Source organism: Paroedura picta, chromosome 5 (assembly GCF_049243985.1).
Source record: "Paroedura picta isolate Pp20150507F chromosome 5, Ppicta_v3.0, whole genome shotgun sequence".
Taxonomy (NCBI): domain Eukaryota; kingdom Metazoa; phylum Chordata; class Lepidosauria; order Squamata; family Gekkonidae; genus Paroedura; species Paroedura picta.
In genome coordinates, this window is record NC_135373.1 from 52,306,501 (window position 1) to 52,329,835 (window position 23,335).

Genomic DNA, 23,335 nt, shown 5'->3' on the forward strand with positions numbered 1-23,335 from the left:
ACAAATAATTGCAGAGATCACAGGGAATTGTGCTATGTTTTTTTGTGTGTATTGTCCTCAATTGTGTGTGTGTTTTTTTTAAATTTCTTCAGCATCATACTTCCACTGCCACAGAATGTGCAAGATTACTTACTGGACGATGGGACTCTGGTGGTTTCAGGAAGGTAAGAGTCTCTGTCTTTTAGAAGTGACCTAACTTGAATGACCTAGAATAATGCCAAATCATAAAATCTCAGAAACTAGGTAGGTTGGCCCTGCCTAGTACGTGGATGGGAAGCCATCAAGGAAGCTCAGGGCTGCTATGCAGAGGCAGGCGACAGCCATGTCAAACCACCTCTGTTTGTCTCTTGTTTTGAAAGCCTTATGGAAAGCAGTTCTGTGGGGTAGAGGGAAATGCACCCATTTTTTTAATCTGTTGAAGGGTCTGAGAGCTAGGGAGAAGTGTCCCATCCAAAGTGTTTCTTTGTTCATTGATAGATTTGATGATTTATATATTACCCTCCCAAAACTGGATCAGGGCAGTGTGGTTGTGAGTACATTCACAGAATAGTCTCTTGCTCCACAGAAGCAAAGGAATGCATGTAGCCCCATTGGTTTTATCTGAAGAAGGGCCTGGAGAGAAGTCCCTCCCCCCACATTCTGGATGTTCTGTTTGTAGCACCTTCTCTTGCCTTCCTCAAGTGAAGGGAACAAATGTGTTCCTTTCACTCATATGGAGCAAAATAACGGCTTCTGTCTTCCCACTTTTTAGGGAAGACCTCCCAACATGTTCCCAAGAAGATGGCGATTGTGATGAGGCAGAGGAAAATCAGGTTTGTACAGATGGTTGGAAGCTTATTTGCAAGGTCCTAGAGTTGGAAAGGGCTCCTGCTGATTGCAGATTCATCCTAAAGCATCCTTGACAAGTGTTCGTTTTATATCTTATCTTATTGATTGATATTCCCCTCCCTTCCCCCAATGTAGGCTGCAACTTTTAAATTTGGGAAACGTGGAACATTTTCAGTTCTCTCTCTTTTTAAAAAAATTGCTTGTTTTTAGTCCTGTAATCCTGCTTACTGCAACAGAGGACAAGTAGTTTCCTGGTTATAAACTGGCAACCCTCGCAGTAACTGCCTTGTAGCTTCTTCAGAACTTTACTCCAAGGACTGAATTGTTGGCTCTTTATTTTGTCTGACTCAGAGAGTTGGTGGTCTTAGGTGGAGCTGTCATTGCTACAAGGAGTGAGCATGCTTGAGGTCCTTCAGTGAGGAAAGTGGACACCCTCCAGTAACAAGTTTAGGCATATGGGTTTTATTTTCCCTCCCATAAGTGGCCACTGGGGAAAGGGAGCACCTGCTAAGTCCTGTGATTTTTTGTGCCTTGTGCAGTATTGCTGCAATGCCATGTACAAGCTTTATGGGGCTGTTTCTTGTATGCTGGAAGGGATGTCTGCCAGGCTTGTCTCAGAATGTCACTGTCAGGAGGCTCTGGGACCTGAATGGTTTGTTCTTCTCACTCCCTTGGCCCGAAGAAGGGGGTTATCATGACTTCTAATTGTGTTGGGAAATGTGCAGAGAAATTAGGTGCTATTTCCTGACAGTAACATGGCAGACTTCACTTTTAAGGAAGGGAACGTAACCCTTTTTTTGTCTTCCTCCTTCAGTGGTCTGATGATGAGAACACCACAACACTTACGGTAAAACTCTCTATGGATCTTTTTTTATTTCTGGGGGAATGGTGGTTGTGAAATACAGCTGAGTGGATGGGAAAGTTAAGAGCCTCAAGGGTTTTTTTTGTTCACCGGTTATTCTGACACTGTTGTAGGAGAAATGACCTCTTTCCAAAAACTGAAACAGAACTCCCCTTGTTCCTACAATAGTGACCTCAAGGATAACTAAGAAAAGAAGGTGGAGATTTCTGGTGTCCCACACCAGTTCCTGTGTTGGGATGTGCAGTATGGCAATACCTAAGTTTTGAAAATAAATTGAAATGGTTGTTTAAAGTGGTAACTTTTCTGTGTCTGCCTCACCTGTAAATCTTTCCTGTAACTGCTTTGCACCCTGTTTCTTTGTTTCTGCAATCTCCAGGCCCCAGAATTCCCTGAGTTTGCACTGAAAGTTCAAGAAGCCATCAGTGCCCTTGGGGGCAGTGTTTTTCCCAAGCTGAATTGGAGTGCTCCAAGGGTGAGAACATGCATTAAATCTCACAGTCAACTTTTAAAAAAATCAATAGTTCTCTGAGCCATCTGGAATTCAAAAAGAGAAACACGGTGCTGCTAAGAACAAGTGGAGCTAAAGCTGATTTCTCCTTGAAGGGGCAGAGTTGCACATTTGGACTAGCAAGGAGTGCCCAGCTTTCTCACTAACAGATTGGAATATTAAGTTTCAAAAATAATGGGAGCTGTTTCTACTCAAATTGTTCAGAAATAGGAATTTTGATTGCCTGACCTTCAGCCTCTAGCTGCTGTTGGATACACCGAAATACATCAATCTGTGCAGTTTCAAAATATGATGATGTTGGCAAAGATGTGCAGCCTTAAACAGTTAATTAAGCGTGCTGGGCCTTTGGCATTAAGGCTGCAGGCCATTCTTGCTTAACATGGAAGAGTGTCCCACTTGGACGTGCTTGCACATGAGCATATTTCAGTTCGAGCCGTAGGGAGTATTAACTGAACAGGCTTGCTGTGTTTCACTCACTGGATTGTAAAGCTGCAAAGATGGCTTTTCTTTAGTATGAAAAGCTGTCCAGTTGCACTTCAGTTAATTGTCCATGCCTAGCAATATGTAAGAGGAACTTGTGAAAGGGGAGGTGGCAAATTTTAATGGCGTTGCAGTTCAGCCTCACAAACAGTATTTTCTGATAGTGTTTATTTGTCCAAGGTACCCAGTTACTTGAGTGCCAAGCAGGGCTTTTAACCCAGGCCTCATCTGTTCAAATCAATGTCCTATCCCCACTGGGTCTCAACTCTCTGATGCCTGGTTGGAAATTACGCTCTCATATGATCCTCTGTCCTTTAGGATGCCTGCTGGATAGCTATGAATAGCTCCTTGAAGTGTAAATGCATCAGTGACATCTTCCTTCTTTTCAAAAGTTCAGACTTCATTACTCGAGATTTCACTCAACCGTGAGTACAGTTGTCCTGGATTATCTGATTTCTGAAGGGCTGACTCCTTCCCCAATTATTATGAAAGATACAGAGACTGGAAGACATCTGTGCCCAATTATTGGGATCTGTTACTAGCAGTGTATGATCACCTCGATTTTGGGACATCATATCATAAAAGATTATCCCAGTATAGCTCCAAATTTTGGACAGATTCCCTTGAAGAAGAGCATGACTGTTAGCACATTTAAATAACTTCCGCTCAAACGTAACTCAGGGCAGATGTCTCCAAATTCCTGTTTCTAAGAGATTCTGTGTGTATGGATGTAATGTTCTTGACACACTTTACCATAGACTTATTGAATGTCCTAGGTTGGTTCAACTGTGTCGTCCTTTAGTGCAGCAGTCCTCAACCTTTTTTCGGTTGCGGCCCGATGCCAAGGGATGGGGGAGAGGGTGACCCGGGGGCGCTGCGCATGGACGGCAGCCCTGTGCAAACGTGCATGTGCAAGCTGCCGTGCCTGCATGTTTGCGCCCAATTTGCTCATGGCTTGGCGAGCTTCTCGCAGCGGGGGGGCGGGGAGAGGGAGCTGCGGCCCACTGCTGAGGCTCTCTTGGCCCTTCAGCGGGCAGTGGACCAGGGATTGATGACCCCCGCTTTAGTGAGTTACTTGAAGAAAATTAAATTTTTCTGTGTTGATGAGAAGCATCTGATTAATGTCTTATTAAGTAATAAAGACCCTGCATTTATTGTGATGGTAGTCAAGATACTGCTGGCTATTCTAAATTATACTCATGATTTCATGAATTCTGTAACCCTTTAAATGTCTAACTTTTAATATGTTATCTTATATATGCCAATAAAAGCATTCTGATTCCTTTCTGAAAGATATTACGAAGGATCTCAGTGCGTGGTGTGCTCCTGCTCATGGTTTCAGCCTTTTTATTTTTAATCATTGCCAGTTTTGAAAATGTAGATCTTTAGCGGCTGTGCAAACTACTGTTAATCAGCTGAGAGAGTTGCCAGTCATGATATTCTCTTGTTTAATCTTGCTGCAACTTTGCTTTCTCAACTGTAGCTATTGTTTTCTAAACATAATATGGGAGGTTTCTTTCATTTATGCCCTGCTAGGGAGCTTCGTAGAAACATTTTTCTTCCACTTTTGGACACAGGATAGATCTTTGGTTTGGCCCCACATGGCAGTTTTCATTTCCTGTCCCTATGCAGCAACATTGTTCATTTTTTGCTATAAGTTCTGCTGTATCTAATTTGATAATTGGGATCTCTTGGACTCTCATGATCCAGAATGGTTGGGGAAGTTTCTTGGGATCTAGAAAATTGGGATCTGGTGTATGTGTCATGTAAAGTCTCTTAATTACCAGCACATTTCCTTCAAAGCAGACATTAATGGTACCCTCAGTCATTAAGCTACTTCCAAGTATTCAACTGACAAAAAGAGCTTGATTATTTAGGCGAATCTGAAATATGGGCATTTTTAAACCTTAAATGATCTTAGAGCAGCCTTTCTCAATATTGTTATCATTGAGAAACCCCTGAAACATTCCTCAGGCTTCAAGAAACCCCAGAAATGGCAAGATCGTGCAGAATGTGGTTGGGAAGCACTCACCCCCTCCAGACCCACCACTGGCCATTTTGGGAGGGGGAGGGCAGGTCAACGTTACCATATATACTCATATCACCTGATAAATATTTAACACATGTTAAAATATATATTTTAAAATAATTAATTCCCACTCATTCGGGAAACCCTTCCAGGGCTCTCAAGAAACCCCCAGGGGTTTCACAAAACCCTGGTTGAGAAAGCCGGTCTTAGAAACTGGCTCAACCGGAGGCTCACACAGGGTAAACAAAACCACAAAAAAGATGCAGAGTTGTAAGAGCTTTGCCATACAATATTACGCAAACCTAAGTTCACTGAAATCACTTGGGCTAAGACTGGACTAACTCTGCTAGTGTTGCACTGCAGTGTACTTTAAAAGCTATTCCTCCCAGAAAGCTTGTTTCTGAAGTGCCCCAGCCCTTCTGCCAAGAATCAGGCCATAAAGGACCTTCCTAAAATTCATTATGCGTGTCCAAGTAAATGTGGTTGCTCCAGAGTTAATTTGAATGGCAGAATCCAGGCCAGGTTAGTTTCCCTTAGGCACAGTTAGAGCAAGAGAACAAAGTTGGAGTCCAGTGGCACCTTGAAGACCAACAATGTTTTATTCAAGTTACTAGCAAGAAAGCCCATTGCAGCCAGGAATGCAATGGGCGATAGGACCCAGGGGACACTAGGAGGTGCAGATCTCTCTCTCTCTGTCTCTCTCCCTCTCGCTGCCTGTCTCTGTGCCTCACAGCAAGAGGCATAGCAGGTAATTAGGGCTTGTTCTTAGGAGGGAAGCAGGGCTGGCGTGCAGTTTGGGGCAGCTCTCTCTATCTCTCTCTCCCTCTGTCACAGCAGGGGCGGCTCTCTCTGTGTCTCTCTCTGCCTCCCCCGCAGCAGGAGCAATAGGAGGGAATGAGTGTTCGGTCTGGCAGGGCTCTGTGTGTGTCTCTCTGTCTCTGGTGCGTCTGAGAGGAACGTGGTTAGCATCCAGAGAGGGAGGGTGGGAGCTGTAGGGGCAGGGCCAATCAGGGTTGGCTCTATTCCAACTCAGACAGCCGGGCACCTTCTACCCCCTGGCTGTTTCACAAATATATAGAGGAACCATGGATAAGGGTTAGAGGCAAAGTCCATTGAACCCTGAAATGCAACAGACACTAGCTTGCGGGCCTTTTAAAATTTATGTGGAGTGAGGTCTGGAGCTTGAATGTAGGGATGCCAGTCTCCAGGTGAGACCTGGCAATCCCCTGGAATTACAGGTAATTTCCAGCCTCAAGAGATCAGTCCCCCTGGAGAAAATGGCTGCATTGGAGCAGTGACTCCATGGCATTGTACCTGCTAGCTGCAATTGTTTCTTAAAACAAAATGCTTACAGAAAAATTTTAAGGGGACAGACATGCGCATATAGTGCAGGGTGCTCAGTAGTCTTAAAGAAAAATGTTTTTTTAAGAGATAAACAAGTCAGTAAAAGATAAACATTTTACTGGCAACATCCAAGGTCCCAGAGGGAGATAGTGACTTCAATTTTGCAGGAGTTGAGTTGACATCAATCTGGAATAAACAACTTGAGGCTTCTTTAGTTAGCCATTATTTAGAAGCTGTCCATAATGAAAATGACATGAAATTCACTGCTGTTTGGGCGCACAAACTGCACCCCTTTAACAGACTTTATGTCAAGATTCCTCTCCTACAAAAAGAAGCATTTTTCATGCATTAATAGAAGACACTTTCACCCTCTGGTTTGAATTCAGCCTGGACCCACTCTCATGCCTTACCGTTGGTGGCTTGGGGATGTGCTGGGGAGAGAGAACCAGCTCCAGGCTCTGGCAGGTGTTTCATTGTAGAGGAGGAGGTGGAGGAAGGCAAGGAAGAGCTGTAATTGGCCCTGAGGGGGACTGCCCTCTTCCCATTAGGCGAATATCACCCACTGAGGGTCAGTTGCCTCGAGTTTTAACCGGTGTGTTATCTGGGTCAGGGGTAGTCAACCTGTGATCCTCCAGATGTCCATGGACTACAATTCCCATGAGCCCCTGCCAGCAAATGCTGGCAGGGGCTCATGGGAATTGTAGTCCATTGACATCTGGAGGACCACAGGTTGACTACCCCTGGTCTGGATCACAAACAGGGAATTATTAAGGGTGAAATAAACCTCCATGTGTGCACATACTTCAATTAAGTGGGAATTACCAATCCATCCGTATAAGTAGAGCCTGTGCAGTAAATTAGCATACAACATAAGGAAGATTCAAGGATCAAACTGGAATAAGAAATCAGTTAATATGGTTACCGTTTGTTTAATTCTGGGGAGATAGTGAAGGAAATAACTGTCAAAATTGGAGATTGATGGGCAAATGTATCCTTGATTACGGAATGTTGAGAGTAATTAACTGAGACCCTGCCATTACACTCAGTTCTTCCCCTCTCAAGTATAGAGGTAACTTTACAGCATCTTCTTCTTTGAAGTAGGGCAATAGACTCCCCTCCACTTCCAATGTTTCTCCCCGAAATTAAACCCAAACCAATGGTGACCATATAAACTAAGATTCTTATTCCTGTTTGATCCTTTAATCTCTTAAACATCTTCCTTATGTCGTATGCTAATTTACTGCTCACCCCTTGCCTATATATGACTGATAATTTTCATTTCATGGTATCTGAAGAAGTGTGCATGCTGATGAAAGCTTAGAACTTGAATAAAACATTGCTGGTCTTAAAGGTACCATTGGACTCAAACTGTTCTGCTTTGGACCAACCTGGCTATCCACCTGAATCTAATTTCAGAGCAAGTATTCCTATTCCATGCTGCAAAGTTTACCTGGGGGAAATGCCAGGCATTTGAAGAATTCACTGTGCATCTTGCTGTGTTTCTTCCTTGAGTTTTTAACTTCACATGAATAGACCCACTTGTAGCTGGAATGAGTAGACCTGATGAATTGCAAAACTGTTTTCATTTATTAAGGTATTGATTAAGTTTCATAACCCCTGGCAAGGGAAAATGAGAAATATAATTGTCATGCAGAAGTAAAGTGCTGAATAGGTGGAAAATTGAGTACATTATTTATTCTGTTGTGTGAACTGGTTTATACCTTGGGGGGGGGGAGAGAAAATGCCTTTAGGTTACATTTAGTTACATAGGGAAAGTTTTATAGTTTAATGACTTTAAAAAAATCACATTGCAAATGGGAATATGATTACAGTAATAATTTATTTTATGTTCCTGAACTGCATAATAAATTGCAAGATTTCTTTTCAGTCTAGAATGGTCTAGTTAAGAACATGCTGAATTTCCACTGTCCACTGGCTTACTGTGTGGTCTTGAGGAATGGACACACAATTTTCAGTCTTCTTTGTTAGACTTACAGAAATCACTTCTCTGCAGGAGAACTGTGTATAGGCAGTCACACACTTTTCTATGCTGACAGGGGTAGGAAACTGTTGTGTATGCAACGTCAATATAGGAAGGACCCATCCTATTGTACTTGGCTAGGCACCCTGGGTGCCTGGAGAATCCTGTCAAAATTGGCTAGAAGTCTGGGGAGCGATAATGCAGGACACAGGTGGTTTGCAACAGGAAGTAAGGAGAACAGTCAGTGGATTGTTTTGGAATAGACCATAAGGAGGAGTAAATTAGATCTTCCAGGTCATGGACACACCTCTGAGGCATTAAGTAAGTTGCTCTGGCAAGCAGCAGAGCTCAACTGAGCCCTTCTTTAGTTTCAGGCTCTGCTCCGAATGATGTATAAACAGAAGTCACAGTCTGGCCAGACAGGGTCTCTGTAGCTGTGTGGTCTTGTGAAGCTTCAAGGAAGGCTTCCTAGAGGAACCCCAGGGCTTAGGCCATTGATCTGAGATGTTTCCAGGCCCAAATCTGGAGGCCTGTTATTTCTGCTCTTCAGATGAGGGTGTTGTTGTCCTTGGAATATATGAGTGACCTGACTGGTGTTGATCAATATTAACAATTGTTAGGTTAGATAACTCCCCCCACCACTGGGGCCCCTTTGGCTATTTTGGGTGTTGCTAAAATGTTTTGAACTCAAGTATTCTCAAAGTTTTTGACTAAAAAGAGAAGGAAAAAAAAACCCCTCCCACATTAAGAGACTCTCAAGTGCCTGGATCTAGATCCTGTTGCCACTTGAACAGTTTTCCAAATTAAAAGCTTGAGTAGGCTGCAGAAGAAGAAGCTAGAACAGTGGAGAGAACTATGGAGTGTGTCAAAAGGGGAAGCTGTCATCTTTCGTTCCTTCACATGTTGCTGCAGTCCCCTCAAAGGGTTGCTCCCTTGGAAGCCAAGTCTGACCGACCTGCACATGTTTGAAGCATCCAGAAGATGGCAGTGTGCAGCTGGCATAGGGAGGGGTTTTTGTTTGTTTAACTTTGTGTACCTAGCCTGGAGCTATCAGAGATTCCCAGAGTTTTGGAGAGAAACTTGGCTTTCGTGGAGCAGGGAATGCCAATTCAGATTTAGTTTCCTCCCCTTTTAAAATGTTACAAAGCTTCCCTAGCATCAAAGTAATTTTCTTGTCATTTGAAGTTTCTGGGCTCTGTTTTGCTCTCACAGCAGCCCTGTGAGATACGTAAGCAGAGAGGAACAGAGATTGTTTCAGGGTTGCTTGGTGAGCTCATGACTGAGTGGGGACTTCCACCCAGCTCTTGTCCAGCATTCTAACCTCTGCACATTATATAGTTTTGCTGTTGGAATGCAGTAGATACAAGCTATAAGTTGCCTGGATGGGAGATCACCTGAAAAACATGTTTGGAATGGAGCACACACACACCCCAGAGGTAGGGGTGGGGATAAGGAAATACATCCCTTTTTTAAAGATGCCTCTCAAAAAAGCAGCAAGATTAAGAGACTCTGCTCATAGACAGCTATATTCTGCATTCAGAGTTGCAATAGTGAAGCTCACTCATGTTGGTGAATGGAGTCGAATTTCGTAGCCGACTCCTCAAACGCGTGGCTTGTTGATGATGGAAGAAGGGGTCTAATCAATACAGATTTCTTTTTCTTCAAAGCCTGTGTGACTTGGAAGATATTTCCTGCTTACATTATATAAAAGCACATTGAGTTGTGCTGTGTGGGACACTGCATCGGTGGTGAATTAAGAGTGCCATGCTCTTTTCCAGTGTCTAGGTTTTGCTTTGTAATTGTCATTTTTCAATCATAATATTGGCAATATTTTCATGCTAATATCCAGGCTAATGAAAAACAAGTCTAGCGCATTTGCTTTTCCCCCCAGATTTATCCATTGTAATGATGATTCCCCAGACCCCAACTTGCAGTATGAGGTAAGAGGAAGTTCCGTTTTCTGGGCAGATTTTTCACATGGAATTAATGGCATTAAAGCTCAGGTTTTACTTCCATGTGTTAAATAAAAATACAGAACACCTCCAATTATCCAAACAATTGAAAGTGCAAATATCCTTGGATCAACTTATTTTAAATTTATGTTATTTATAATCTACCTTTCTCAGAGGGTCTCAAGATCGATTACACACATAGTGGTTCAGTACAATCAACAAAATGGAGCATTCAAGAACCAATGCACTAGGATTGAATGACATCTGACTAAATAATTGGCCTTGTCACTTTGGCTGAATTCACACCACTTACTTTTTTAGCATACCCTGTATCCCAGTGCAGGAAAATGGGCTTATAGGTTGCATCCCGCAAGATACATTCTGCTAATGAGAGTGCCTTTCCATGAAAAGGCTCTTTGGTCAGGGGAGTCATTGCTGTCAACATAACAGAATTTTGTTTTCACACCTACTCTGCTTGTTAAATAGGTTGCCCACTGTTGCAAACAGGATGCCCAATTAGATGGCTCTTTGGCTGACCCAAACAAGGCAGACCTGTGTTTGAAGAGTTGAAGAGCCTGTACTGGACTGAAAGGCCATCTGGTCTAGTGTCCTGTTTCTCCCAGTGGCCAACCAGAGGCCTGGGAATAACCATTAACAGAGGGTGTGCAAATGGTCAATCAGTGGCTCCCTTGCCTTGGTGGAAGCTCCAGGTAGCTAGCAACAGGCTTTTCCTTTGGGTTTGTTTTCCATAATCTCCTTTTAAGACAGGCTTTGACAACCTCTTGTGGCATCAGAGGTTGTTAATGGAGGTACAGGAAGACCAAAGTGTCCGTTTCTCAGGGAGAGGAAAAGCGCCAAAGTCTGCAATCTGAATCCTGGGAGTAAGTTCCAGAGTAGGGTAGTTCTGAGTAGACTTGTTTAAGATTGCTCTCAGAATATAATTTCCACTCTTTTGGTTGGCTTGTTGAAATAAGTGACGTCGAGAACACGTTTGTATTCTGTAGCAATGAAGAATTTGGAAATCTTTTGTTTGGTTTTCTCCTCTGACAGCTTGTGCTCCGAAAATGGTGTGAATTAATTCCTGGAGCAGAATTCAGATGCTTTGTAAAGGAAAACAAGCTTATAGGTGAGTATGTTGGGAACAACAAGATTTGAGTCCTTTAAGAGCAATGAAGATTTAGTCAAGGCATGAGCTTTCATATGCATGAACGCTTCCTCAGACGATGGAACAATTTTTGTTTCTGTTATTTTATTTTTGTTCCATTGCCTGAGGAAGTGTGCATGGACATGAAAGTTTACACCTTGAATAAATCTTTGTTGGTCTTAGAAGAAGAAGAAGAAGAGTTGGTTCTTAGATGCCGCTTTTCTCTACCCGAAAGAGGATCAAAGCAGCTTACAGTCACCTTCCCTTTCCTTTCCCCACAACAGACACCCTGTGAGGTGGGTGAGGCTGAGAGAGCCCTGATATCACTGCTTGGTCAGAACAGCTTTATCAGTGCTGTGGCAAGCCCAAGGTCACCCAGCTGGCTGCATGTGGGGGAGCGCAGAATCGAACCCGGCTCGCTAGATTAGAAGTCCACACTCCTAACCACCACACCAAGCTGGCTCTCACCAAGCTGGCTTAAAGGTGCTATTGGACTCAAATTTATTGTGCTACTTCCAATCAACATGGCTACCCACTTGGATCTGCCTCTCTCTCTCTCTCTCTTTCTCTCTCTCTCTCGTTTTTCAGAATCTGAGGCTTGATTAGGGTTGCCAGAAGGTTGCTTATGAGCATGTTGGGTGATACTCTTGACAGTTTCCAAAACTCCATGTTACTTACCTAATCCCTAGACCTAACATGTAGGCTTTACTTTGCTTTGGTTAGCCATATTTTTTTGGTTCGAGATTGACAGTTTTAAAAAATTGGTTGGTATCTTCAGCAATTGACATTTTCACCTCTGCCATTACTCAGTAAGGCAAAGGGAGTTCCTTTGCTAGTGAAAAGTCTTCAAGATCTTCTGCTAAGTTGCACTTAGCGTGGTTTACTGTTTGAATTACAGTGGCTTTCAGATTGAACTGTTGCCTGTATGTATTTCCCACCCCAGCACCATGCCAAAGCCTTGTACTGCATGTCGGGAAACACAACAGGGCATTGCAGTTGTTACATTGGTGTGTTTTCTAGGTTGGACTGGTGGCAACCACAACACCTTGCTTTTCCATTCTCCTTCCTGCAAGGAGCTCAAGTTGCTTTGCATCTCCCCCCTCTTCTCTTTTATTCCTCAAAAAGTGATCCTATGAGGTAGGTTAAGCAGACAGAAAGTGGCTGCCCCAAGGTCCTACTGTGGGTTTCACGGTGAGCAGGGATTTGAACCTGGGTCTCATACTAATAATTGCCCCATGCAGGCTACCAGTAAGAACGAACCCCCCACATGCAGCAAGAACAGCAGCAGCCCACTTGGGTCAGAGCTGTGCAGTGGCTGTCCTTGGCAAGTCACTTGCCTGTCTCATGAGAGAAGGGCTGAGGCCAATGTGCCTCTCTGAGCTTGAAGAAGAAAGCAGACATGTGGTGGGGTGGGAGTTTGATAGGAAGAAATCTTTCTTTGTTGGATGTATTTTCTTTTTCCCATCAGAAGTGAAATCATGTAGATTATTTCTATGGGATTTGTACGAGGAGGAAAATATCTCTGCTCAGAAAATAGGAGCTGATTTTCCTTATCTGTGCCATCCTTAGAATCCTTTCCTGAGAGTAAGCCCCGTTGCATAGGCAAGTAGGATAGTGAGTAGATCTGCTTAAGGACCCTTTGGTGCCACCCCCTTGCTCAAAATAGTCCTAGCACGCTCTAAAATAAGTATTGCCCAACCTCAGATCATCTCAGTGAGAAATGTTCAGGCATTGTATCTCAGCCAAATGCCCAGTGTAGATGTTTAGAAAAGAAAAAGGGTTATTTTGGTTCACATTCTGCTGGATCTGCCTTTCTTTTTTAAAAAAAAGCTACCTGAGACCTTTTGTGTGTGTCAGTAAAGAAAAAGAATAAATGTTGCGTGGTCTTTCCATCTAAGAAAATCACCCAGGAACCACATTTCAGGCTACTTGTTTCTGCTCATTACACTAGCAATGCACGGCTGATATGATTTTTCTTGGCAGGTATATCTCAGCGGGACTACACTCAGTACTATGAGCACATCTCCAAACAAAAAGAAGAGATCTGTAGATGTATACAGGAGTTTTTCAAGAAACACATACAATATAAATTCTTTGATGAAGACTGTGAGTATCCTTTTTAACTAACATTAGAAAGGAATCGGTGCTTTTTAGAAGTTAAAGGTTGTCTTTAAAATTGACTCTGGGGTCTGGAATGCTCTTTTACCTGCTGATCTTGGCGTCTGCTGTCAGCCAAAAATAGCCAGGCCTGCACGGGTGCCCGAGGAACCCCTCAAGGCAGACTGTGGTACCAGTGAAACCACCCAACCAAACAAGAAGTTTCAGGTTCAGTAACCAAGTGTGGGAGTGAGAAGAGGGGAATCATGCATGTAATCAAAGGTATTATTTGAAGTTTCTAATCAGATTTCTTTGTGCTGGGGAAAGACAAGTAGTGGTTCACTTTAAAGTTGTTCAGCCTTGTGAAAAACTGCATTAGAAGTTCCTCTGTGCGTGCACAGTTACTTAGGGTAAGGTTTCAGAAACGTGATAGTTGGCGTTATGTTATGCCTCAAGAAGGAAAAAATGAAATGTTTGTGGCTTTCATTGTGGTTCTTTAAAGCTCTTCACAAAACATTCATCTCCTGCATGGCTTAGTGCTACATGGTGATATTTAATTTGTGAGGGATTATGGACCTTGTGTTATATAGGGTTCAGTCACAACTGAATTTGATAGTTCTTTCAGTGACCCAGAAGTCATCCAGCTGCTCTCAGATAAACTGCTATTTGGTCCACAAAAATAACATTTATTTACAGAGCTGTAATTTTACAGGCTGTACTGGAGGAACATTGAACTTAGTCAGTTGGGACTGTTCTGAGATCCAAAAAGTGAATAATATGACACTCTCAACTAACTAGCTTGGGAACAGAGTTTTCTGGAAATGTTTCACAGGAAATTCTTGAGGGTCAAGGAGGGTCAATGCTGCAAGGAATTTCCTGCTTCAGCAAAGATTAAAAAGAAGCCATTATATAGCACAGGCTTTCTCAACCAGGGTTTCATTAAGGGTTTTCCGAATGGCTTGGAGTTACTTATTTTTAATATATGTTTTATATTTCTTAAACATATATTAGGTGATATGACCATATATGGTCATGTTGACTCCCTCCCCAAATGGCCAATAATGGACCTGTAGGGGGTAGGAATAGGTAGGGCCTTGGGTGGGCATGTACACAGCTATGCTTCCCAACCATATTCTGCACAATTATACCACTTCTGGGGTTTCTCGAAGCCTGAAGAATGTTTCAGGGGTTTCTCAGTAGTGGAAAAGTTGAGAAAGGCTGATATAACAAGTGTGTTTAACCAGAAAATCATACCTTTGTAACCAGGGATATGCCAACAAAAAAAAGAAGAATCTTTTTTTCCAGTTCAGCTCTATTGGACCCCCCCCCCCGCCCCAAAACATAAAAAATAAAAATTGATATTAGTGCTGCCAGAGAACTTGTCCCCAGGATCTGCTTGGGGCAGGTGGGTCTCTCTCCACTTCCCGCAGGCTCAATTGGGAGGTCTTGTAGCAGAAATTGTGTGCAGGACCTGTGAGAAGGTCTCCCCTCCCCACGCAGACTTGGCAGACCCGGCTGCTGCAGTTTAAACTGCTGCACACTTTACTCTGGTGATGCAGGAAGGTGCTGTGCTTGCATGCCTCCCAGGCTCTCTGTATAATATTAGGAAGGGGGCCTTGTCCTGCAAGCAAAGAAATCCGGCTTCAGCTTTGGCTTTGCATTCTATAAGCACAGTAAAGGTACTTATTCAGTGTCTTATTTTTCCTCCTGTTTTTCAGTTGTGTTTGATGTCTACAGGGACAGCAGGGTAAGTGAACAGCAGCTTTTTGGTTTTGCAATATATTTTTTGGTTACATTTGTTCCGTACAAAAACTAGTACCCTCTGTTGGCTGAGGCGTAATATATCTTAGTCCTGGGTTCTGCCTTGGCAGTCAAAATAAATCCATTGTAGTGTGTAGTGTGAGGGCCAGAGCCAGCTTGGTGTAGTGCTGAGGAGCAGCGGCAAGCTGGGTTTGATTCCCCACTCATCCACATGCAGCTAGCTGTGTGACCTTGGGTTAGTCATAGTCATGTTAGAGCTGTTCTCACAGAGCAGTCTATCTTAGAGCTCTCTCAGCCTCACCTACCTCACAGAGTGTCTGTTGCAGGAAGAGGAAGGGAAGATGGTTGGAAGCTGCTTTGAGGCAGTGAATAGTGGGGTATAAAAGCCAAGTCTTCCTCTTTTAATCCTAATTGGTCTTTCACAGATTTTCTGGTCAAAATTTAATATTGCATCTCTGTGATTACTGTGAGATAATCGTTGCTTTTCCAATGGTTTTGTGTCTGGAATAGAGCAGTGTGTATGAAATGAATATAGGAACTGTTGGAGCTATTTTAAACTGCCAGTCACACAAAGACTTAAAATTGTCTCCAAAAACTGCTTTGCCAAATTTAGGACCAATTTATGCAATCAGTAGAAATGTGTAACAAAGCTTTTCCTAGAATTTATGACTTCAGACCTGGGATGTTTATTTTTCCCCCCACCCCCCATCAACCTTTGTAATGTAGCATAGCAGGAAAAAATCTTGGTTAAGCTCTTCTCCATGCCTTCTTTGTTTTCTTTGTGCCTGAGGTTTGGATGAAATGACCATTCATACATGCAATCCCACAATCTGTAGCACTACAGTTGACTTAATAGATTTGATGGTTATGTAAATTGGCTCTGAGCCATGCAGTCCGTAGGCCCAGTATTGTGATGAAGAAGAAAATACTGGAGATAAACAATTGGCTGTCTTCCACACCCAGACAGGCACATAGAATTTTACAGGTCCAGAAAACTATTGCCTTTAAAGTCATTTTTTTGTGTTTATATTCTTTTTTTTGTCACTCTCTGTTGATCATCAAAACCTAATAGCCTCTGTATATAAACTAACTGGGCTGCATTCCTATAAACATCAAATTGTCAGCATGAGCATGTCATGTCTGATCTTGCTTTTCACCTCTCCCCACATTTTTCACACACCTCTTTTGGCTAAGCAGATACTTTATTCAAGGTGACCTTTTTTAGTGCTTAAATGACCAGGGGGTTCTAAAACTGATCACATTGTTGCATAGCAACATTAGCAGTCAAATAAATGCAGCGCTTCTACCTTTTACAGAAGTAGTCATTCCCCAGTAATTATTTTGTATGGTTAATGGCTTTCTCTTCTAAGTGTTGCAAAGTTCTGCAAGAGGAAGTATCTCCAAGTACAAGCTGGAGACTCATATATAGACAAGGCATTTATTCTATGCAGATATAATTGTGTAACAGCAAACAAAAATCCTTAAGAACATCAGATGTAGCAGCATAAGACTTGCTAACAAAAATATCTTGATAACTGGCACTGTTTCCAGTGTGATAGTTGTGGCTGATGCAAATGTACACGTCTTTCTATATCTGGATGCAGAGTTGTTAGTGACAAATGAAGATCACTTCTCACAACATCAAGGCAGGTATGAGCTTTTGTGAGTGGATAAACCATTGGACCAAAACTAGATTCAAGAAGATAAAAGTGGAAAAATCACTAAAGTACAACTTTGCTTTCTCCCAGAGCAATGGGTACTTCCCATTTCACTGCTTGTCCATAAATTGTTGCCATGTTTAAACCTAGCCTGATCTGTTATATCACTCTGTAACTCAATGAGAGTTTCTTGTCGTGTAAAGTCAGTGTCAGCTGCATTTACCTCAACTGGACCCACCACCCAATCTGGAATAGTCATCTCCAGCTAATAATTGAGCCGCATATCATGATACTATTATTATTTTATTATTAATTTATTAATCTAATTTCTATACTGCTCTCCCAGCAAACCGGCTCAGGGTGGTGTACATTAAAACATATAAATAATAAAATGAAATTAGTTAAAACAAAATGTGGATAAGGTTAAATTTCTAAAACCACTCAACATGTCAAGATCCTGATAACAATCACCTGATTTACTGGAGCCAGTCTACAATCAGGGGGCATCTTCAATAAGGGGGGGTCGATAGACAGATGTTATTTCACTAGCCCCAACAAAAAGCCTGGTGGAAGATCTCCATCTTACAGGCCCTGCAGAACTGCACTCGATATATACAGAAAGATCATCTTGCAGTTCCACAGTGGTTGGTGAAGGGAACTGCATGAACTTGCAACATCCAATATTAATTCAGAACAGCTTGAGTTTTCCAAGGAAAGCAGTAACTTCTTTGCAAGATTACAGTTTTTGCCTTGTGCGGGTTCAACAAATTCAGCTTTTCAGATACATCTGATAGATAGAATTTATCATGCTTGGCAGCAATGGGCTGTTCTCCAAGCTGTTTACCACCAAGAAATAACAGAGTACTGTCCCAAAGTGCAATAAAATGATGAAGACCATTATCTTTTGCTAGCCATCAGACATCTTTATGCATCAGCAGGCACTCAAATTCTTCCTCATTTTTCATACAAAATCATTGGAAAAGATGATCCTGAAGTGCATTTGTGTCGCTAAGGCTGACAGCCTTTATTACAACGTCGAGTACATTAAGCGGGCGTCTCCCGATTGTTTTGCAACCAAATGATCACGCAGTGTATGCAGAAACCATCCGACACAGCATTTTTTGTAAATGAGCCACGAATCCTCTGTATCTGCCTACCAGAGAAGTAGCACCATCCGTTGCACAAGCCAATATATTCTCGAGTGAAATATTGTTTTCCTTGAAATAAGTCTCAACTTCTTGAGAAATGGTTTGACCTTTTGTGTCATAAGCCTTTTGGCAGAAAGCATTTCCTCATGGAGCTGGGTTTCATCCAAAAATCAACCATATGTCATCAGAAGTAGATTCTTCAATTTGCAAGGCAAACATCTTCGTTTGCAATTGTGCTGCTAGTCGTTTTTCCATTTCCATTTTGCCTTTTCACCAATGTGTGCTGATACTGATGAATTGCTCAACGGGAAGGCCTCAGTAATTTCATTTCCACTCTGATTCATGGTGGTTGAAATCACAACAGGCACTGTGGGCAACATCAAAGGTTCGCCAATATCATGTGGCTTGCCAGCTTTTGCAGTTACCTTCGAAATCTCATACGATGCAAGTAAATCCTTGTCTGGCTCAGCTTATGCTGAAGGGTTCTACTCATGAAAGATATTTGCCTCTGGTATTCTGCCCTTCTGCAGTGCTAAGCAAATTAACTTCTGTGTGCGTTCTCATTGAAATGGCTGCAATGTACTTACAATGAAATGTGTTTACAGTTGGAGTGTACAAGTCTAAAGTGTGCCTTGGCACTTCAGACATTTCTGAATGTCTAATAAGGATCCCTGGGCATTCAGAGAACAATTGTACCATCTGCATGTTCCTTCTGGGTTGAAACAAGTCTAATAATAAGATTAATAAGACGTTCCAGAGATTGCTGTGTCGATTAAGCTAGAGGGGAAGAGCTTTCCTCCAGGGAGGTTTCTGTGTACGTGTCCAGAAAAACCCCTGGCTATTCATGCTGTGATAACAGAGGCATAGCCAGGGAAATGTACTCAGCTGCCTTAATATATTGGAACTCTAATATTAGCTTGTACTTGATCTTTCCATTCTTCTTTTATAGAGCAAAGATGTTTGTGGCTTATGTTGCTAGACTCTTGTGGAACCTTGATGAGCTAATCTTTGTTTATCTGAGCTATTGGCAATTGCTCAAAGTCATTTAGCGTCTTTGTAAGAAGGAAGGAAGCCCTAATATCAGGACTGCAGAATTTCCTTCTTCCTTGAACAACGTTGCCAGTGCTAGCAAAATTTCCAGTGGGAGAGGCAGCTGCAGCAGTGTGGTTTAAAAAGCTCTGTTCTAGAGCCTGCAGGATCTTAGAGACCTCATTTTGAATATTTTTTTCCTGGAGAACAGTCCAGAGGAGCTTATATGATGCATAATAGCAAAAAAAAATGGTATTGGATATAAATAGTGGGCTAGGTGTTCAGCTTTCTTCCATTTAGTGTGGAGTCTTTCTGTAAAAGGATTCGGAAACAAGGTAAAAGTTAAGTAGTGTTGCCAAACCTGGTTAGAGAATCTCAATGTTTACCACCTATGATATCTTTTTGATAACCAAATCTACCTATAAACAATTAAAGTAGCAGAGTTCCCAAATACACACAGACCTCTTTGGGTGTCATCTCTGTATTAACAAGATGCTGTATGCTAGAAAGGAGGATGCTTGTAAAGGCTGACAATAAGAAGACCACCCGAGGTAGACAAGGTTGGTGTGCCAGTGGTGACCCTGAACTTGAAGTCTTAATGCTTGCCTTGCCACTCTTCAAATCCAATAGTTATTTATTTAAAACATTTATTTCCTACTCTGTCTCCTTGGACTCAAAAATGGCACACAGTTTAGCAGCCAAGTTTCAAAGGCATGAATTAAAAAACTAAAACGTTTAAAATGTACCCATCTCTTACCTTATACATGCTTATACATTTGCATTCAAGAATAAGCTTCTTTGCGATATGAGTGAACCAGAAAACATGAGACAATACTAAAGAAGCAAAAAGGATCCCCATTTAAAGTAGCAGAAAAAGAAGTGCAGATCTCTCAGGATCCACCAACAAGTCTGTTAAAGGAAACATTTTGATTGTTTGACAGAGAGTCCACAAGAGAAGGAAATAAAATGCTACTGTAAAATACCATTCGTAATAGAGGTATATATACAAAAACAGAGGCATATATACTAAAACAGAAGAACAAGCCAAGATCTGTTGGCTTAAGAACTGCAAATAGAGATCACATAGAGGAACTGAAGAAAGATCTTGAAGCAACACAAAGAAGAAGAGTTGGTTCTTATATGCCACTTTTCTCTTCCTGAAGGACTTTCAAAGACCAATTATGCATGGCGGCTAGCCCCAAAAGCCCAGCTCCTCCGATTATGCCCGACCTAGCCCTTGCTGGTGCCCACAGAAGCCCCAGGACTGCAGAAGGCTCCACATTCCCTTAATACGGACCTTCTAGGGGCCTGGGCCGGACCAGAGCTGGGCGGTGCCCGGACTGGCGTCAGCATCAGGCATAATCAGGGATTTGCCCCAAAGCCCTGTCACCACCAGTGCGTACGTTCCACCCCATGCATAATCAGTCAAAGCGGCTTCCAGTCACCCTCCCTTTCCTCTCCCCACAACAGACACCCTGTGAGGTAGGTGAGGCCTGATATCACTGCTCAGTCAGAACAGCTTTATCAGTGCTGTGGTGAGCCCAAGGTCACCCAGCTGGCTGCATGTGGAGGAGCGCGGAATCAAATTCCGCTCGCCAGGTTAGAAATTCGCACTCCTAACCACTACACCTAAGTGCTCCCTCTCTGTTAGAGCAGGACTGGGCAGCATCTTCCTTATTGAGGTCTGAAAATATAATCAAATGTAGGTACATTAAATGGAGTACTCAGCTAAGATGGTGACTGACGTTATGCTTTAAATTTTCTTTGGCTTTCTTATGCATTAATAAACATGTTTTCCCTTTAATATTGTTCTTTTTAGGGAAGGGTGTGGCTCATTGATTTCAATCCCTTTGGTGAAGTAACAGATTCCCTGCTCTTTACATGGGAGGAGGTGCTCTCTGGCAATAACCTGAAAGATGAACAGAGTGAAGGGGCAGCAATGGAACAGGTGAGAGGAAAATACTTTGTATGTATCCAAAAAGCCAGTCTTCCTAGTTTTTATTAGCTTGAAGATCTTTCTAACAGGAATTCTTTTGCTGTACAGAAGCTTCCACACAGATAATTTTGTCTTCTTGCAAACATGTATTACTTGAGATAATGAGTGGTATGAGACTAAGGCTGACATACTGGGCTCCCAGATGTGTTTTCTGATACAATCCTCTGGAAGGACGTATATGGACAGTTTCAATGGGAATGGTTCATCTGCCAACACCACTTGATACGGCCAGCCTGCAAAAGCATCCATTGGGAATCCTTTCTCCCCAAATGCTGTTGTCTTTAGCCCCCTGATGGAATCATCTCAAAAGTGAAATAATGAGCTCAAAACATCACATTGGAGATAGAAGCCAGCTGAATCTGAGGATACTTATGTCCAGGGACTGAGCAATGAACAGACAAGAAAACTAAAAATAAAATAAAATGGTGGGTTAAAGAAATGCAAAATCATAGAAGGAGCACCAGTAGCTTTAAAGAATGGATGTCTTCAGTGGTTATAGCTAGGCAACCACAACAGTATTGCTAACCAATTTCATCCTTGGTTTCTGTCAGTTAAAGGCAAGGGGAGTAGACAGGGTCCTTTGAGAGAGAATTTATTGGGCCAGGCCCAACAACAACCACTAGGTGACTCGCATGATTAACCCAGAACTTGACTCATTGCTGCTGGTCAACAGCAGCCACCCTACAAAAGCAACTGTTGAGTAGTGGTTAGAGTTTCAGGCTAGGACCTTAAGTCCCCACACTGCCCTGGAAGCTCTCTGGGTGCCCTTGGGCCAGTTACTCATTCTCAGCCTAACATGCCTCATGGACAGGGTCATATTGGTCATTATAAGCACCAGAATACCTCCAAGTAGGTCAGTGATGTCCTCCCCCTCCAACCTGGGCCAGGCATGCCAGGAAAGCAGCACCTGGCCTCCTTCCCCTCCCCACTGCTTCTTCCTCCCTTATTTGGGGAGCAGGGTTAGAGTGGGCTGGGGGAGGGACCTGTTTTCCAGAGATTCACTTGCAGTCTGCCCCTGCTTAAAGGGATTTCTTTAAAGGATAAATTGGAGGAGGGGAGAATCACTCAAGATACTTTGGTTCCCTATTGTGGAGAAAGGTGGGCTATAAATCAGGTAAATAAATGTCATTGAAGATGGAAGAGCAGGTAAAATTAGGTGAGTGGGTGGGAAGGAGAGAAAGAAGCAGAACAGTAAAGATATGGGGATTACCAAGTGGGAGGAAAGAGTGTGTGGAAAGTTGGGACCAGTGAAATTGCCTGCTCCTTGCTAGTCCTTGCAGATTCTTCGCTATGCAACTGATCTATAGGTCTCCTGGGCAGAGCGCGCCAGGTGTAGGGAAAGGCAGAAACCTAAATATGGTGAAGAGAGAAAGGTAGGTTGACTTGGTAGATGGGAAAGACAGGAGGTTGGAAAGGGGGAGAGACTATGGCAATTTTAAGGAAGGGAACGAGGAAACAGAGGTGAGGAGAATAAGATTTAAGGTGCAAGTCCTTGCAGGGTTCTGCTTGTCTTGAGCTAATTTCATAAAACAACAACTTGGATTCCACATTTCTGCTTAGGAAAGCACAACTTCCTCACCTGCCATCCCGCTTGATTCAGCCCCAAATGCCCCTCAAAATGCTGCTCCTGAGGAAATAGGCAACCTCTCCCCCAAAACAGCATATCAGGTAATTAGTGGATGGGGGAAATTGGTGAAAATTGCTTCCTTGTATCAGCTGCAATCCTTCCACAGGATGCATCCCAATATCCACATAAGAGGAAACAATGTGCAACCTGTGATTTTGTCAAATTAACTATTTGGCACTGTAGATTTTGGAGAAATACAATAACGGTCTTGACCAATAAACTCACTTTCTTGGTTCCGAATCAAAGCGGTTATTTCTTCTCCCCCCACCATTAGGACTGTCCATCCTTCCGTTGCACAAACAGCAACCTCACTGTCCAGCCAAGTCCCTACCTCAGCTGCAGACTCCCCAAAGATTTTGTCGATCTTTCCACTGGAGAAGACGTTCACAAATTAATTGACCTGTTGAAACTAGTAAGTAAATGTGTTAATGGACATATTTGTCTTCAGTTGTGGCCTGCAAAAAGCAACAAAGCCTTTGTGGACTGGGAGTGACTGTTGGACTGTAGAAATCCATGTGTGCTGTGGGGAGGGAAGCCACTCAAAACAGATACCTGCCTCTGCCATCAGCCGGTCTTAGGTTAGGCCTGCAAGTATTCCACTGGGGTAAGTAGTGGCCCATTTGTTCTTGTCTAATAGGGCATGGTTATTGCACAGTGGAAGGCATCAAGTTCTCATTCAGTTTGCTTATCTGTGCTTCTAATGAGGTTAATAATACCCTGCAGGTGCAAAGGACAGATTAAATAGATACATCTTTATTATTATATGCATACATTATTATGAGATGCAATAAAATGTAAACAGAATAAATCTTCCTGTGAATAACAATTAAAAAATCACATAATTAGAATTAATACAATGTAATAAAATATAATTAGTATATTGCTTTCCTT

At 42.6% G+C, this 23,335-nt stretch overlaps 1 protein-coding gene across 5 annotated transcripts in view; it reads left to right on the forward strand.

Annotated features, from left to right (window-relative positions):
* The window catches only part of CDC123 (cell division cycle 123), a 30,750-nt gene that overhangs the window by 3,018 nt on the left and 4,397 nt on the right, over nucleotides 1–23,335 (forward strand). For 4 of the 5 annotated variants that reach the window (XM_077337946.1, XM_077337945.1, XM_077337944.1 and 1 more), the window contains 12 exons: nucleotides 93–164; nucleotides 752–812; nucleotides 1,643–1,675; nucleotides 2,067–2,162; nucleotides 2,997–3,103; nucleotides 9,924–9,972; nucleotides 11,035–11,110; nucleotides 13,112–13,234; nucleotides 14,944–14,972; nucleotides 20,641–20,769; nucleotides 22,378–22,485; nucleotides 22,719–22,856. In XM_077337946.1, coding sequence (XP_077194061.1) covers nucleotides 93–164; nucleotides 752–812; nucleotides 1,643–1,675; nucleotides 2,067–2,162; nucleotides 2,997–3,103; nucleotides 9,924–9,972; nucleotides 11,035–11,110; nucleotides 13,112–13,234; nucleotides 14,944–14,972; nucleotides 20,641–20,769; nucleotides 22,378–22,485; nucleotides 22,719–22,856 — 1,021 coding nt within the window. The remainder of the gene's footprint in view (nucleotides 1–92; nucleotides 165–751; nucleotides 813–1,642; nucleotides 1,676–2,066; nucleotides 2,163–2,996; nucleotides 3,104–9,923; nucleotides 9,973–11,034; nucleotides 11,111–13,111; nucleotides 13,235–14,943; nucleotides 14,973–20,640; nucleotides 20,770–22,377; nucleotides 22,486–22,718; nucleotides 22,857–23,335) is intronic. The other variant, XM_077337949.1, reaches the window with a different exon arrangement.